This window comes from Cibotium barometz, chromosome 59 (genome assembly GCF_041138505.1).
Source record: "Cibotium barometz isolate CiBa-2024 chromosome 59, ASM4113850v1, whole genome shotgun sequence".
NCBI lineage: Eukaryota > Viridiplantae > Streptophyta > Polypodiopsida > Cyatheales > Cibotiaceae > Cibotium > Cibotium barometz.
In genome coordinates, this window is record NC_141104.1 from 34,461,966 (window position 1) to 34,473,888 (window position 11,923).

General features: G+C 45.7%; 1 protein-coding gene across 3 annotated transcripts in view; it reads right to left on the minus strand.

Annotated features, from left to right (window-relative positions):
- Positions 1-11,923, minus strand: part of LOC147605749 (protein CELLULOSE SYNTHASE INTERACTIVE 1-like) — a 28,868-nt gene that overhangs the window by 10,220 nt on the left and 6,725 nt on the right. For all 3 annotated transcript variants that reach the window (XM_086793581.1, XM_086793583.1, XM_086793582.1), the window contains exons 3-4: positions 3,991-7,075; positions 1,341-3,885 (exon numbers count right to left, since the gene is read on the minus strand). In XM_086793581.1, coding sequence (XP_086649707.1) covers positions 1,341-3,885; positions 3,991-7,075 — 5,630 coding nt within the window. The remainder of the gene's footprint in view (positions 1-1,340; positions 3,886-3,990; positions 7,076-11,923) is intronic.

Here is an 11,923-nt window from a genome sequence, read left to right on the forward strand (position 1 = left end):
CTTTGGTACCTCAAAGGTACCTTTAATAGATGGACGGTGGCCATTGCATTCCTGGCCATTCCAAAAACGGCAACACCGTTCCCGAAACGACAGCAGGCGATCCCACTCGACTGCCACATCATCGACCGTTCATACCATTCCGGCATTCCAAGCGCGTAGGAAACACAAGGAACGGTGTTTCCTGTGACTATGATCCATGGATGTGTTTACATTAGTGGACTCACGTGGAGTGATCCTTGAAGTCTAGATGTATTAGCTCTAGTAGTGAGCTAGCAACACAAGTACTACTATTTCTAGAGCATGGTTTGGCAAGATAGATCAAGTGGTACAATCCCTGGATCCATGCCAAGTGGAGGACCAAGTGGTACAATTCCCAAGTACTTGGAATCAAGTGGTATGAAGCACTACTCACCATATCTGTAGGACCATTAGCACTCAATACCACATGCCAAAGGGGTGGAGCGATTGATTGTGATTTTTGACAAAGCAACAAGTTTCCTCAAGGGGGTGAGGTCTCCCATGTGGCTCCAAGTGTGAGCCTCCTTTCTCTTGCTTTTATTGTTTTATAAAACATTATGCATAGTGGCAAGTTAGAGCATATCAAACCCTTTCTTGATAAGGGCCACTTCTCTACTTCAAGCCCCATGCATAATCTCTTACTCGGCATAGAATATTTGATGTTTTATTTTATACAATTCAAGATAAATCAAAGCTTGTTCTTTTTGTTTCGTTGATGGTGATGTTCCCTCCTACGGGACCCTTGATAAGGGTTCAGGTGCACAATCTCCAGATTCCCATGCCCATGCCTAGAGCATATCATTCCTAATTATCCTTCCACTTGGCATGTTCACACATCCCATACGACCTCCACTCCTACTCTCATACCCACTTCAGCCACAACCTAGATTCTTAATACAATGGTAGCCTTGCTACACTCTTAACTGATAGAAGAACACAGCCAGCTTGGATGCGAAAACACGCATTTTCTTCTGCCCAACAATCAAATCCTTTCACTATCAAATCCTCCTAGAAGCCTCCGGTGCAATCAACTCACAAAATTGGTGGTATATGCACAGTATGATAATGGGTACAAGACATTTCAATGAAGAAGTCTGTCAAGGACATTCTCAAGCACGTCAAACAAACAAAGCACCAATACACTTCTTTGCATGCAAGAAGCATGCAATTCTAAAGCCAATGAGCACAGTTAACAATGGTTAGCTGACTAGAAACTGCAGAAATTGCTTCTCTGTTCCAATTTTCTCATTATAGTTCTCAAGAAAGAAGAAAAGAATACAAACAGGGAGCACATGGTAGTAAGCAATTGGACATGAACTTACCTGTTAAAGCTCTAACTATCTCGCTGGTTGCATACTCTTGAATAGTGTGGTTTGAGAACAACAATTTGATCAAAGCTGCTGCTTGTCCAGCAGTCTCCGTATTGCTTGAGTTGAGGAGCTCTTGCAACACTTGGACCCCACCAGCCTCAGCAACTGCACGTTTATTAGACCTGCTGTGCATTACAAGATTTTGTAGAGCACATACCGCTATCATTTTCATTTCTTCAGAGGGCTGATCCTCCAACAGGCTCACTAATGCACGGCATGCCGACACGGCATCTGTTGTGCGAGCTAGGCCATCATGTTGGAAGAGGTCACCCAAAGCAAGAGCTGCCAAGAGTCTAGCTGGCTGGGCCCGTGTTTGAGGATCAAGAAGGTACTGTGAGAGGGGAGAGATAGCATACTTTGCTCCTTTCATGTCTCGGACCTTTACATTGTTAAACAAAGCTTCAAGAAGTCGTGCTGCAGCTTCTTCACACTGATGGCACCTCAAGAGTTCAAGAAGTGCTTCTACAGCACCAGCCTGAGCCATTTCTTCTGCACTTGAAGCATCATCCCTCTCCAAAACAAGCAAGGCATTAAGAGCAATGACTACACTAGCTTCAGAGGTTGACTTAAGCAGCCTCACAAGCACAGCAAGCGGCACTTGCAAGTAGTATTGTGAACTAAACCGCAGAATATTTGAGAGCACATAAGCAGCTGACTCCCACAAGGCATGAGGTGGTTGGGGATCAGCTTGAATAATGACCTTTGAGAGCTCAATAATGCCACCGGCATCAGCTACAGCATTGGGCCAGCTCTTGGAAGCTCTTTCCAGAGCCTTGATTGCTTTCTGCTGCAAATTGTGTACTCCTAGTCCAGTTATCCGCACAAGAGGAACAATGGCCTGCTGGGTCGTTATATCCCGCTGAAATTGTTCTTGCACCAGGAGATGTGAAAGTAATTCAGCCGCAAGCTGTTGCACAGTCTGAGAGGGGGAATCAAGCAATGGAACAAGTGGCTCTATGGCCTGATTTGGGGCCAAATTATGATTTGATAATCGTTGAGGCTTTTCAAGAATATTAACCAGCACTTGCATGGCACTATGCTGTCCAGATGTGCTTAGTCCTGGTCTGACTAAAATATTGAAAAGCGGCTCAACTACTTGGGCTGCTGATGCCCCTTTTGCAATGCTGCTGTTGTTAGTTAGTATTCGGAGAAGTTCAGCCATCAAAGTGCACAAACTATCTGGTGCAACCAAAATGATCTCAATTACACTATCTATGATCCCAGCTTTGACCATATCTAATTTGCAGAGAGGTCGGTCCTTCCCCAACTTTGTAAGTGCACTGATTGCAGCCTCATGCAAAGCATAGTTATCACCAACAATTAGACCAACAAGTGGAACTACAGCACCTTCTGCTGCAACTAGCTCAGCCTGTTGTTCATCATCCAGTAGATTGTCCAATGCACACGTACCTGCAAGTTGTGCCGAACTTAAATCTGCACTCAAAAGTGTTATTAGAGGTTGAATGCAATTCGATGCCCCTGGTGTAGTCCGGACTCTTGAATTAGCAAAAAGAACCCTACAAAGCTCTGCAGCATCTTCCTTCAATTCCAGAGAGCACTCAGACGACAACACTCGACATAAGCCCTCTACTGCATTTGCACCAGCATCTGCAATTGCCAATGCCTTTGGAGGATTGTCTGCAGATAATCTGATGAGTGCACCAATTGCAGCACGCTGCTCCTTTTCAGAGCCTGAATTCAGCATCTCTACTAGAGGAGGGATAGCTTGTTTACCTGTTTCTCCAGACCTGATATTCTCAGCAGTAAACAGTCCCTGTAATGCCCTTGCTGCATTGTACCTTGAACCCCTAGTTCCCAAGCGGAGCACTGCAACAAGTTGGTTTACAGCTCCGATTGCAGATTCATGTCTTCTGAGCTCAGCACTACTGAACAAAATTCTGAGTAAATCAGCTGTAGCTTCTTCTATAGCATCTTGAGGACCCAATGAAAGATACTTTGTTAGTGCGTCAAGTGCTCCAGCCTCAGCCATTGCCAATTTATTTGTGCTGCTCCCTTTGGCGAGCTGCGTCAGTAAACCAAGAGCCAAGGAAGGTGCACCAGGCCGATCTGGGATAGGCTTTAACAGATCAACCAAAAAAGGTATAGCTTTGCGAGCAGTTGCACCAACTCTGATGTCGTCCACTCTGAAAAGCCTTTCAAGAGCTACCTGATCAGGATTTGGGGCAAGAGAGAACTCTTCTGATAACGCCACAAAGTTAGCTATATCAGACTCCAGACTCCCAAGAAGAGGTATAAGCCCTCCAGCTACTCCTGAGTTTGCAACAGCAAGAAGAGTCCCACGGCTTCCGTTGCATATAAGACTTGCAAGAGCTTGTGCAGCAAAATATCGATCAATAGCTTCCTCAGATCTGAGAAAAAAAGCAAGAGACGCAATTGCACGCATAGTCCCAGGTGACCGAGTGACATCCCGATGCTGGAATAGTATTGCAAGCAACAACATGCTCACCCATATGCTTCCATTATCCTCCAAATCCACCTGTACATTGTGTGACCAAAGTTCAGCTTAGTAAGTTATCATGGAACTTCCATCTAGCACAAAAGAAATGTAATGATACAAATCAAGTAGAGTTTTGTAGCTAACCTGAGCTGGGTTAGAAACCACATTAGCAAGTTTCTCTGTGAGAAGCTCAACAGCTCCTGCCTCCATTATTGCAACCTTACTATTGTCATCATGGGATGCCATGATAGACAGCAACCATAGAGAAGCTGTGCCTCCTAGCATTGCAGCTGGATCATGCTCCAGATGAATTTTGAAGTCGTCCATTTGACCCTCAATAGCTTTCTCCACTCTCCTCATGTAGTTGCCTTCTTGCGAATCACTATAGCCCCTTTCTGGTTGATGTTCTAATGCCTTGATACCCAGCATATCGATAAGTGATTGAATCAAAAAAGTGAAAAGTCCAGACTCGTGTAACCCTTCCATAGCTCGCTGTCTGTGTTCCTTTAAGGCACAAATCAAAAGAGCAGTCCCTCCAACTTTCACCTCAATCCTTTTGGAGTTGATCACATGTTCTGCGAGAGCAGCAATACACCTAGCTGTACCAGCTATCAAGTCACCTAACACAATCGGCTGATCGCGACATAGTCTGGAAAGAACTTCGATTGCTTTCTCTTGCATGAATGATTTTCCAACAGCTACACAAGTGACAAGAGGGCCTAAACTGTACGGGGCTTCTGCTAGGACTGACCAAGGAGGCCTACTGCAAGTCCCAGCACACCTTGCCCTGGCAAGAGACGCGAGAGCTTCTAAAGCCTCTGATCTCACACACTCTTCAAGATTGGTGGCTGCCAAGAGGGCTACAAGTGCAACAACAGTGTCACAGTTCTGGATGCTCTCAGAAAGGAGATCATCAACAGTTCGGAATCTCAAGAGCCGTGCCAATGCACCTGCAGCATACTCTTTTCCCTCATGTGTGCCTTCCCGTAAGACCCTAGTTAAAGGCATGATCATATCCTCTGCAGGGACCTCTTCAGATATGCCTGCATCCATCAGAAGATTAGCTAACGCAGTTGCTGCCATCTCTGCAACTGCTATGTCGAATGATTTTGTCAGCGAAATCAATGGCAACACAGAACCCTTTGCAAGGTGGGCAACCTCTCTGTTCTTCTCAATGGACATGAAGAGGGCAGCAAGAGCTTTAGCAGCTTGCATGGAAATTTGTTCAGTTCCCACACTTAATAACCTAATGAGTGGCTCAAGGCCATCGACAATGAGAGGGCTCTCTCGAAGGTCCTTTCTGGCATCAAAGACCTTGGCAAGAACTGAGGCAACATGCTCTTGAGTTTCCTTGCTTGCTGAGTTTAACAGCCGTAAAACTACCTGCAGTGCGTCATTAGCAGCTGCTCCTTCTTTTAAAATATCATCTTGAGATGCAACACAAAGCAGGCACCCTAAAACATTCAGTACATGAACTTTTGACTGTGGCAGATCCCCTAGAAGTAAAGCAGCCAGCTGGCTAATAGTGCCGGCATCTGAGTCACGCACCAGCTGTGTCAAAGCCTTTGCGGCAATTTCCTGTCCCTTCAAGCTAGCATTCTTTAACAACCACAAAAGAGCTGGAACAGCATCTGCAGTTTCAACACATGCCCGTATGTCTTCACTGTGAGTACAGAGATTACCCAGTATAAGGGCAGCATCCTCCTTTGCTCTTGCAGAGCCTGTCTCTAATAGCTGTACTAATGGAGGTATTCCACCTGCAGCTGTGATTGCCCATTTGCTGCCATCAACTTCTTCAGTAAGGATGGAAAGCAGAGCTACAGCATATTCTTGTTGTTGTTCAGAAGACAATCCCAATAACGATATAAGAAGCTGAACACCCTCCCGCCCTCGTAAAGATTGCCAAAGATTCATATTGCCATTGCAAAGGTTTCTTAAGGACTTTATAAGGTCTTCTTGAACATCTGCAATGGCCATAGTCACCAAACCAACCAGCATTTTCTTCCCTTCTGCATGATTCAACCCTTTCTGCAAAACCGCATTCCCATAAAGACTAGCAAGAGCTTCAATTGAACGTTCTTGGACCAACTGTGGGACACGAGACTTGAGTTGTTTCATAAGAATATGTTCGATCATTTCAGCATTTACAGCATCAGTGGACTTATCACTGTCATCAAACACCATAAGAGCATATGCAAGCGCACCAATTACATCAGCCACCTGAGCATCTGGCTTGCTAGATTGAATATTTTCAGCTATACTTAGTATTACTGCAGACATACCATTGAAAATATTTGCTAGGGCACTCATAGCATTCTCTTGCAAAGCTTGGGCAAACCTCCCCTGCATGAATTCCTTCGAAGGTGCCACTATGGCACTGATCAAGATAGATATTGCACCAGCTTCTGACAATGAAAGCCTGGCTTCCTTGAAAGATGATGAGAGTGCTCTCAATGCACCAGCTGCCTCTGCTCGGACTGAAATGTCATTACCATTTCCTACAAGTCTGAGAAGTGGTTCCACAGCTCCCATGCTCAAAACCTGCCTACTGCTTGATTGAGAAGCCATCATGAGACTTGCAAGAAGAGAAGATGCATTGGCTTGTGCAATTGAGCTTCCATGATGCAGTAACCTAACAAGGATCTCAATACCCCCTGCTTCTAGAGTTGCTGGCCAAAAACCTTCAGTGTTGCTGCACAAATTCTGTAATGCTCCTGTTATAAGGCCCTCAACAGACCCGTCTAGTTTTTGTTTCAGTTGCAGCTGTTCCCACAATTTAGGTACAACACCTTCTGTAGCAAAGATTTTACAGCCCACGTGATCTGTAACCCCTCCCTGTGAGACTGCATAGATTGTTTGAGCTGCTGCAAGTTGGGCATCCGGGGAGCTTGTTTTTAGAAGAGCAAGCAAAGGAGGAATGCATCCCCCAAGAAGCACTTTCACTCTCAGCTCCTCCTCTTGGCATAATGCCCCTAGGATGGCTGCAGCATTCATTTTGGCAGCCAGTGTTCCTGACCTGACTAATGCTACCAACAGAGGTATGGCCTGAGAATGGGTTCCAATGGCAATCCTAGCTTCCTTCCTGGTCTCCGTAAGCTCAAGAAGCTGCCTGGAGATCGACTCTTTCTCAGTGGGAGTTGAAGCATGTGTGCGAAGTTGCTCAATGCCTTGAGCAACACTTGCAAATATTCCATCTGGATCATCCATACCTTGGGCGGCATTCCAATCCCTGTAAACACAACCAAAAACTAGTGAAAGCTTTATACAAGGAAAAAAAACCCTACCCCCCCCCTCTCTCTCTCTCTCTCTCTCTCTCTCTCTCCACTCTCTCTCTATCCTTGATGGCCCCCTCCTCCTAGGGGGGGTTTAGCTCCATAGGCTGTTCGATGATGATGGTCACATTTTGTATCATATGGCTTGGATTTGACATTCCCAGCTCATAGCTCTAGTCTTTATTTTCTTTTGTACCATGATGAGATTACATGGACATTTTGGTCTCATAGACCCATTGGGTCTTTTGAAGACGTTTAATGTGACTCTCTCTCTCTTACCGAGAGCATCAAGACTCTCCACCACACAGAGACAGATCTAGGGGTTTCTCTACCAAGATGGCATTCTCCCATCACAGAGATGGAATGGAGAAAGAGATTGCCAGGCTGAATGGACAAATACAGGACTGCAAGAAGGAAGAAGGAGAAATCAGTCCCTCCATCCTCTTTGAAGTTACAGACCTCAAGGTGAACCTTCACAAGGACATTGTGGAGACCAAAAGGGGGATTGAATGAGGGTGGGCTGCAGTGCAGTAGTGAAGAAAGAAGTTGAGAAGGAGTGGACAGAGGTCACCAAGAGACAAAGGACACCAAACACGCCCACTATTATTCATGACACGATTGAGGAGAATAAAAGAAGGGAGATACGGTGAAGGCTGCTTGCAGCTAGACTACGGAGGAATGGAGGATAGAGCTCAATAGTGGAGAGTGCAGAAATACAGAGAGAAGAGAATGTAATGCTCAAGTGATTGCACGACTCAACACAATCACACACAAACATGTGTTGCCACATGGCACACTTATCTTATCACCTCATAAGAGGTGGTTCACGTGCATACACACTCAATAACAAATAAGGGCTGTATCACATGGATGAAGCTCCAAATATCCCAACAAACCCCCCTTCAGAGCAAAGGTGGTGAGACCCAAACGCAAAAGAAAGATACTACCTTCTAACCCCATCACATGCTATGTCAGAGCTGACTTATCATGCACACCTCCCGTGTCATGATAGTCCTCTAATCAGATGATGCAATCGAGGTAGCAGGCTAGCACTTCAATCACCCCCTTGGCTCCTAACTAGGATAAATGAGAAAAAGAAACCCTTTATAGCATCAAGGCCATTGTGACACACAGGAAAGGAAAACATAGATATAACCAGATTTTCAGGAGACTACCCAGGGCAGAGAGCCCTTATCAACTCACACATACATAAAGGCAGTTAGAATGCCCACTCATTGTCTACCTCATCAAGGGTGACTTGGGCCTTTGCTGCAACTATCTTCTCCTCTTCAATTCTTCATCTTCAATAGCAAGATTTGCCTGGTGTTTCTCTTGCTCTTTCTCTAGCTTTTTGAAGCAATCGGCCTCCTTATGCCCCATCCTCTTGTACCTGCATTGAATCTCCTTGTTGGTCCTCCACTTCTGTGCTCCTACTAAAGCTTTGTCTCTTGGCAAAGCTCTATGGATCTATACTTGGGTCTGAGCTCGGCAAACTGTTTCCATCCTTTTATATGCTAATGATGTGATCTAGGTACTCCATGATCCAAGATAAGTGTCCAAAGACCTCCGGCAAACATAGTGCTCCTTCAACTCAACCCCCATCTTACATAGTCTATACGTCCTGTCCTCTCTTCTGGGTATCTGCTCAGCTCTACCGGTCTCTATCCTGAGTCTATGGGATGATACCTCAAGCTGGCCAATGGTTATCCCATAGCATGGGACATGAAGGGTTCAAGATGATTTGGTCTCTGTATGAAACCATCTGCTATGAATCTCAGGAAATGATCTCTGTAGTACTGTATCTTGGTAGGCAATGGGTCTATGGGAATGATCCATGTGTTACGTGTGTATAGCCCCAATAGATCGTATTAGATCACCCGGTTCTTGTCCTCATTTGTAAGCCTGATGTATGGGGGAATCTGAATCATCCTGAAATGGAGAGAGCCGGTCCATCTGTAATCCATTTACCTTAAAACAGAACAATATTGTGCCATACCTTCTTTCTATCTTTAGTGGTGCATATGCCCTATCAACTACCTTTTTGTTGTAATAATTCTTTCTATTTGTTATGATCCTTAGTGCTAGGCTTCATTATGGCTAAATCTACCTTGTATCCCCAAAGCGCTGATAGAAACTCAGGACATACCTTCATATGAATGTATGCTCTTATGTGTGTGTGCGTGTGTGTGTGTGTGTGTGCATGGGGGGTGTGTGTGTGGGAGCATATATTGATACCAAGTTCTACACACACTATTGGGCACTGATGACATTAGTGGGGATGTCGTAGTATCTAGTCCATCATGCATGATGGAGTTGATGATTTATTGTCTTGTGGATGACTACCATGAGGTTATAAATTGCACTTTCTTATAAGGTGAATTTGGGCATGTTCCTAGATTCATCTAGGTATATGCCATACCAAGATGAATGCTCTACTTCGGCCACTATCTGTTGTGATGATTGTAGTGCGAGTTGGGGGAGTCAAAGTGGATCCATCTCCCTCACCCTCTATATATAAGTGACTGTTTGGAACAGGGCCTCCAGCAACATAGGAGCCGCAACAAACTCTGTTGGAATGATCTAGAGGGGAACGGAGGGCTTGCTGCATATCATCCGTGATAGCATCATGATCTGAGGACGCTCTATGCGGTGCCAATCCGCCAGGGATAAATCTGGTGCCTAGAAGGAAGCTCCATACATAAGTGCCAGGGTTAAAAAGCCAATCCTTCTTCCTCGGCTCCTGAAAATGCGCCTGCTGCCTCTCCAATAAGGCTAGAGCTGCATATCCTCTAGTGAGGCTATCCTCTACTGCCTATCTCATAGAGAAGCGTGGACTAGTGAAGGTAGCTCCGAGATAGACATATGAGTGCACCACCTCAACCCTACTACCCATGTAAGTGATCTCTGTGCGGCCTGCTATTGGGTAGGAAGTCTGGAATACCATAAACTTGGCTTTCCCCTGGTTGACTGAGAGCCCCCTTTGTATGCGAAAATCATGTAAACTTTAAAGTATCCATGTGCTTTTGTAGCCCCTCCTCAGAATCTTTGGAATCTTCCTACTAGAGCTCAACCGACACAAAGAGTCACTACTCGAGATCTTCGTGCCCAACAACCCTTCTCTTAGGTTACTTTTTTCCAGCCTAGAGGGGCAATAGGGAGGCACCAGAGCCCATCACACTGGATACGGGAGCCTATACCACAATGCCCCCTTGCAGCAGGCCTATGGGAGTCACATAAGATCAGGCACGCACACTCCAGAGAGCTAGACACCCTCAGACCCCGACCAACGCCAGCTCATCAGCCCCAAATTCAGGAGATCCTGGCCCGCCATCGAGCAGCCTCATCCTCACAGCAGACCATCCACATCTCTAGCCTTCTTGTATCACCCATGATGAACATCCTCGATGGCCCTTGCCTGACATACAGGATTGATTGACTGTTTTTATTCAGCTCTTCCATATCCCATCACTTATTGTACCCTATACCTGGCATAGTATGATCTAGATTTTTCATCGTGTATAATCTCAAAGTCTAAGATCTTAGCTTTCAGTTTTCAGTTTTAGATTAATGTTGTTTTCTCTTATTTCATCCGTGAGACGAGATTTCATCGACACTATGTACATATCATTTTGGTCTCATAGACCCTTTGGGTCTTTTGAAGACATTAATAAACTTTCTTTTCGTTCTTTCTTTCTCTCTCAGAGCTCAGAGAGGGGATTGCCTCATGTCGCCGGATACTAGTGGGAATCGGCTTACCACTGGCATACCCGCAAGACAGGAATACAAGGATGAGGATGCCAGATAGATGTGGATTAGGCTACAGCTTACACCCACCAGATACATATGTGGCAATTTGCTACTTTGCACCAGATACTTTGCAAAATGCTATACAGGATAGCCAGGACAGCCTAACCACTCAGGCAGAGGAGAGGAAGGAGTCCCCTTATGCATCATTATCTGATGAGATCTCAGCCATGTTGGGACTAGGCGAAGTTCTCTTCATTGGGGACTTCAACACTAGGACCAAGAGTGAGTAGTCTCAGTTCGATAGCTTGAGGACCCTATCAGACTACAAGCACTTGACCAAGAGGGCACAGGATTGTAGCAGGCACCTACTAGAGTTGATCCGGCGGACTCACAAGCTTTCCATATTGTGGAGGATCGAGCATGGTGGATTATATTATGGGACCCCCTGAGCTTGCTTCACTCGTCTCCGAGTTCACCATCCCCACATGCCCTCTTGAAGCAACCACACCTACCTGTCCTTCTCCATTGCCTGTACACCACCCAGCCCACCGTCACCCCACCCACCTCCCACTATACCAAAATCCACTTCACACACGAATGTGACGACATATATGCCAACAACATTGTTCGTGGTTTGGTAGATATGGACCCATCAGTTCCCCTTGCCACCCTCACTTCCCAACTCACCGACACCATACATTCTGCAACCATAGCAAGCTTTCCAATGTCCATACACCCCCTGCTCCAATGCTGAGCCTCGGACGGGTACCATGCCCCAGAATGGTCAATATGACAATGAGTGCCGCACCACACGTGCTCGTCTCAAGCAAGAGGTAGCGACTCGTCAAATCCTTGAGCGTGATGCTCAAAGGATTAACCACCACAAGAAACGAGCATATGTGATAAAGCAATATTGGGAGATATACCAACTCTTCTTGAGCGGCAACTGTGAGAAGGCCTAGCATAGGTTGAAGGAACAACACCCACCCACACCCATCACAGGTCCTCACGTCTAGCACACTTATGCGCACTCACTTTACAATATTCCCAATCAGCCT